General features: G+C 37.9%; 1 protein-coding gene across 1 annotated transcript; it reads right to left on the reverse strand.

Moving 5' to 3' along the window:
* Window positions 1–2,308: 2,308 nt before the first annotated feature.
* Window positions 2,309–5,868, reverse strand: LOC107190278 (ubiquitin thioesterase trabid-like). Its single transcript, XM_015579060.1, is given in 7 exon segments — window positions 2,309–2,674; window positions 2,772–3,207; window positions 3,298–3,527; window positions 3,609–3,886; window positions 4,009–4,210; window positions 4,891–5,127; window positions 5,129–5,868. Coding segments are annotated over 7 exon segments (2,202 nt in total). The 3' UTR covers window positions 2,309–2,595.
* Between the last annotated feature and the right edge of the window lie 329 nt (window positions 5,869–6,197).

Genomic DNA, 6,197 nt, shown 5'->3' on the forward strand with positions numbered 1-6,197 from the left:
TATATATATATATAACTGATCACTGATCTCTGATCCCTCGATGCATTAGACTTCAGTCGACAAACGAAATAGCGTCGATGCCTGGTAAAGCTGTTAACGTCGAACTATCAAGTATCGCAGCATCGAAGGATCAGCTGGATCATTTTATCATTGTAACTTTAACACGAGGCTTTTTTAACGTGTGTTTACAAATGACCATCAGGATCGGTGTTCGTAGGGCATGAAGTAATTTGAATTTCATTGATTTACCACGATATTTCTTATTACGGATTTAATAATGATGCTGATAATAATAATATAATAATAATAATAATAATAAATCATCATTTAGAATTATTGTACATCGATATATTATTTAATATAATCTATTTTATATATTCTATATTAATATAGATCTTTCTATCTGATTCAATTAAATTCTTAAATCTTTATATTCTTTTTCTTTATCACCTGCCGAGTAAATTCTGGCAACACGAGCGAGAAACACTTATTTAACGAGGAAAGAAAAAAACATACACCACCGGAACGTGTGTCGTCACTTTTACATATTCTTCTTTTTCATTTCTTCTTCTTCTTCTTCATTTAATTTCCGCACACGCCGTGTTCGAGACTATCACCGGAGAACGTTACTACCGCGGGGAACCCTTGAGGTTCATGAAAAAAAAAAAAAGAAAAAAACAGAAAAAAGAAATCATACCGAAGGAAAAAACGAGAGCAAAAAAGCAAAATATACAAGAAGGAAAGGAAGAATACAGTGTAACACACTCGACCACATATCATCGATTCTCCCGCTCTCGACACGGCGCCTGTGTACCGTTAAAAACATTGTGGAATTGACTTGAACATTCTCTCCCTATACGAACAATTACCGAACCCTTCGGTAATCACGCGATTAAATCACATGCCGTGCGCGTGATTACAAAGAAATTTACGGTGCTAAAAAAGGACTAGAAGCTACATTAGAATTAATAAAAACCATGAACTAAACGTTAAGACGAGCCTACGTAACGCGTTTGTAAAGAAAACATCTGCCCCCCTCCCCCATTCCCCCGTCCCGCCGACGATTTTTTGTACTTTTTTGATTACGGTTCATTATATCTGGCCAAGCCATTAATCTTTATCCGTTCGCGAATATAGTACGTACACCCCAAACGGGTTGGTAATCTTGGCGCTTAAATAGTACTACTTGTTTCTCCGCCCCCGTACGTCATCCTAGTTTTTCTTTTCTTTCTTTTATAAAAGTTCTAGTACTCCTACGATCGCGGTGGCTACACCGTGCACGGTTCGATCCACCTGCAGAACGTTGCACCTACTTTGTATTTTGCCTTTTCTTCTATGCGTTTTTTTTTTACTGTCGCGCAGAAAAGAAAAAAAAAAGTACAGCTTAACCGATACTTCCGTTATTGTTCCACTAATATACATCGGAAGTGGCCGTAAATAAACGAGACCGCATGTCCCTTGTGTTACAGAAAAGTGTCGTTGTAATTTCGCGTTTTATGCTAATTAACATAGCTCAACGATAACAACTGACTCAAAGACGATTTACAGAATGGTTTCCGGCGGCCCTTACTTGCTATTTCTTTTTTTTTTGTTTTTTTTTTGTTGAAATCACATGGTCTGTACCCCGAAGCCTCCGAGTACTTGAACAGACAATGAGTAGGGACCGAGAATCCTTTTTATACAATTTCTTAGGATTATGCCCGTTCAGCGAACAGAAACATATCTCTTTCACGATTAACAAGCGAGAATTCTTTTATCCCTAATTCCTTCACCGCGAGTTACAATGTGTGTGCATCAACGTACTTCCTCTCCCTATCACCCCCCCCCCCTCTCTCGCGTAAATTCTTATGTCTTAGTTGCAAAAGGAAACACAAGTCAATTGCGAATGTATCGGTTGTATACTAATTTAATGTCTAACGTATGTTTTTTTTCACTCTATACTTGAACTGTCAACGTGGATTGCAAATTCAAAACCGGTAGTGATTCATGCCATTACCTCTTAACAGTATTTAATATAACGTTTTTCGTTATAAACATGTTACGAAAATTAATAGTAAATATCTTCTATATAGTACAGAGCCGTGTGTTTGTTTTTTCTTTTTCTTTTTTTTCTTTCTTTGCAACGCATCCGTCTTATCAAATAGGAACTAACGCGAAGAATCAAAGCACTTTCAGCCGTAACAAAATTACATTCGTTAACTTACTGTTCGTACTCGAAATCATAATTTGGCAAAATAACGGGTTACCTGTCACGCATTCCGATTGGTACTTCCGACGATTAATAATAAATTAATACAACGAATACTCTTCGTAAACATCCGATATAATTAATAGTACGAATCAATAAGAATTCGGGTGATCAGCGGTTCATTGACCAATAGTAATGTATAAAAATTATGCAGAATTAATACATCGCCGATTAATATACGAGTGTATCGTAAACGTCTGTACAGTTTTTCTTTCTTTCTTTTTTTTTCCCGCTGTGTTCTGGAAACTACGGATCTAAGAGATCTTGCGTTGTGATTGCAGCCCCAACGAAATTATGGAGAAAAGTCTTCTCGTGTGAATTTAGTTAACTTAACCGATTACACCTAGTTATTCGTCTTCCGTGTCACCGTCGCTACTATAATCTTGCAGAACGGGTGGTCTCAGGAAAGGTGCATTGTTCGTTTGACTATAATATTCAATAATCACACAGTCAAGTTCAACGAGTTAAACACCGTGATTGTATTAGTAAAATTGAATTTGATAAATAACTGTATTTCACTTACGCCAGTCTTCGATAATGATTCAACCATTCCTCCAACATTTGTGCTACAAGTAAAGGTCTCTTGTGAAGTTTTTGTTGCGCAACAAGTACACCACTCTCGGTCCTACACACGTCGAGCCATTCCTTTAAGATAGACTCTTCCCGGCCTATTTCCTCCGGACTCAGGAAATGTATTGGTAGCAGTTTGTGTTCACGGTCCATCAACGGCATAAACGTGGTCTGCATTTGTATTTGCAATTGCTGAAGCGGACTGTTGCCACCACCTAAACCTACACCACCGTGAGATGAGAGAGGTGGTATTCTAGATGACGCGTATGGTTCAATAGGTACTAAAGCTGTGAAATGACCACGGGTATAACCCAAAGCAATGGGCGATCGAATACAAAATGAAGGTTCCCATAAAAGCGGAAGGTAAACACCCTCGAATCTTGCGTAACCTAGATGAAAATAGTTTAATTATGTAATAGAATTTTTGTACAATGACCTGTTGCACAGACGCAAAGGACAGAATTTATGCGTGAAGTTACCTATGTCTTCACCCCGGAAACTTTTAACATATTTAACCCCATATACAATAATCGGTCGTCTTAAAATATGGGCAAGAGCGAATACATGTAATTGTTCCAAGGCGCTTCCTGGCTGTGCAGCTGTCGCCAATAAACTTTCCCAATCCTCTTGCCATTGTGTCTCTTCTAATGTAAAATCCAACATTCTGGACGCTTGAGATGCTTCGTACTCTCTCCATCGAGGATAAAAACTGGAGTAACAAGAGACAAAATTAATTAATCTACTGTTAACACGTTACGTAGCTTCTTCGTGTAAAGGAAGGAGAACTTACAATTGACCAGCTTGTTGTAAGGAATCTGCAAGAGCTCTCCTTAAAGCATTATCTCGATCGAAAACACCCCAGGTAGCTTGCATTGCGGAATCTAGTAAACAATCTCCGGCAGATCTATTCCAAAGCGCGTGTAAACGACTTCCTAAACGCTCAGTAATTTCTAAAGACCAATTCAACGCTGGCGGTTCTCCACAACCACCTTCTAATTGCTGTTGAGCTTCTTTATCTAATAACTCCTCCAACAGTTGCTCTTGCACGATACTCGGTAAATCTTCTACCTAACAATTAATTTTACGCTTGCATTTAATTGCAACTCATATATAGCATAGCATTACGCAAAGAAATTGATATTTTTAATAAATTATAATACTCCAAAAAAGTATCATAATATTATAATAACCTCAGCAGGCAAAGCGAACGTAGCTGTATCAGTGACAAAATAACACGGAAAAGAACCCTTGCATAGCCGGATACTATTAGTGACGTGTCTGCGTATCTGACCAGCCAAATCTGGCGCAACGTAACTCGGTACCCTTTTCACTCCAGAACCAGAACCTTCAATTTGCGATAATAATGTTGCTAGAATATCTTCTCTTTGAAACCTGTTAAAGATATACACAAACTGAATAAGGAATACTTTGAAAGTTGTCTTTTTCTGACACAATAACATTATACACGGCAGAACGTACTACCACATTTATTAAACTAAATGTGTAACGAACAAGTTGAAAAATGACCACAGAATATACTGGGTGTCCCACGCGTCGTCACGGAATTTCAAAACTTTGCGAAAAAATGTATGAGACGAAACTTGACAAAAGTGTTAGACAAAAGAAAAGTCCTGAAATTTCATGACGACACTTACTTGGGACACCCTGTATATGCTCATACAAATATACAGAATGTTAATGAAAATGTAAGATATTATTACTGCGTGGATTCTACATGGCAAACCAAGACGAAAATCAAGAATAAACGAAATTGGGTTAAATGCTCCGTTCCAGAGTTATTAATTGTTGAAAATACAGATAAAAAAGTCTGCCGAACGCGCGCTCACAGTAGTCTAAATCGTCGCGTCAGACGTTTTTCAGCCGTACTTGCAACAATTAATAATTCGGAAACGAAGCCTGAAATGCAATTTCGTCCTTCTTGATTTTCGTCATAATTTGGCATGTAGAATCCATTCTGTGAAAGTGTCCCACATTTTCATTAACATCCTATATAAAATAAACAAAAGTAAATTTAAGTAAATCTTAATGTAAAAAAATTGTTTTCCACTGACCTAATTGCTAAATGTACTAGAGTGTGCCCAACGTCGAACGCACTACTTCTGTTTAAAAGCAAAACTTCTGAATGCGTCAACTGTCGAGCAGGATCACCACCGCCTGTCAAATAAGCCTCGACGGGCGCATTGTCACCTTCCACAATACCAAGACATGCATTCAACCAGCACCAATCAGCGTGACGCCTTAATTGCTTTAATCTACGTTCATAGTCACAATTATTAGGAGACTGAGGAAAAAGTGTGCGATTACCTTCGTCCTATAGCCATATTCTCGTCCCTCTGATTTTGATGAATATATGGTGCATGAGGTGGAGAAGGCAAACTGCGCTGACTGTGATCTCTTTCCGGACTTGGCAAAATAACACCCACATTATTGGTACTTTTGTCTCTTCTGTCTTTTTCTTTCGGATTACCACACATTACACATTTTGTAGCCTTCGGCCAATTCTCGTAAGTACATACAAAACAAGACCATTTCTCAGGATGTAAGTTAGCTTGTAAATTGTAATATTTTTCTGGATGTAAGTTTATCGGAGGAGGATTAGATCCTGAATTTGGTGGTGGATCGCCTAGCCTAAGCGGCGCTAGATGTTCGTGCAAGTTTGAAGCTATAGAGTGTATCGATTGATTGAAACCAATAGATTTTCTATTCCCACACTGAACACAACGTGTGGTATTTTGGTAATTAAGATAGGTACACATTGCACAGGACCACTTTCCACCCGATGGTACATTCTGACTATAATTCTGAGGACTAAACTTATAAGAATCCGTAGGACTTAAATGAGTTACTGGACCAGATGCAACATTTGATCCAGATCTTTGTGGACTTGGATCCCTTAGACGGTAGATATCCTCTCCTAATAAAGGCTTGGCACTTCTGCACATTGTGCATTTCAAAGATGATGGCCAATTTTCATATGTACAATATTCACAGGTCCATTTTGACTCTTGCTCTTCAAGCCTGTTACTCATTTTCTCTGTAGACCCTTTGTCGTGTAAATTCTATTGTCTCTAATACGCAGACAGGTTAGTATTGACACTTGAATGAAATGTATTTGTAAACCATAAATGTGAAGCAAAAGTTACATTAGATATCTTGTCAGGTTGTTATTGTTCCTTATAATAATAGAATTTTGCATACTTTCTGGTGTGAAGGTAATTTCCATTAACATGAGTGATATTATTCATTAGTCATAGAACGAAGTTCATGTCATGTGGTAAGCATGTCCATTGGATATAAGAAAATAAAAGCTGCCACTGTAATGCAACTGTAGACAGCTACCAAAATCTGCAAAAAAAAA

Source organism: Dufourea novaeangliae, unplaced genomic scaffold (genome assembly GCF_001272555.1).
Source record: "Dufourea novaeangliae isolate 0120121106 unplaced genomic scaffold, ASM127255v1 scaffold168, whole genome shotgun sequence".
Lineage (NCBI taxonomy): Eukaryota > Metazoa > Arthropoda > Insecta > Hymenoptera > Halictidae > Dufourea > Dufourea novaeangliae.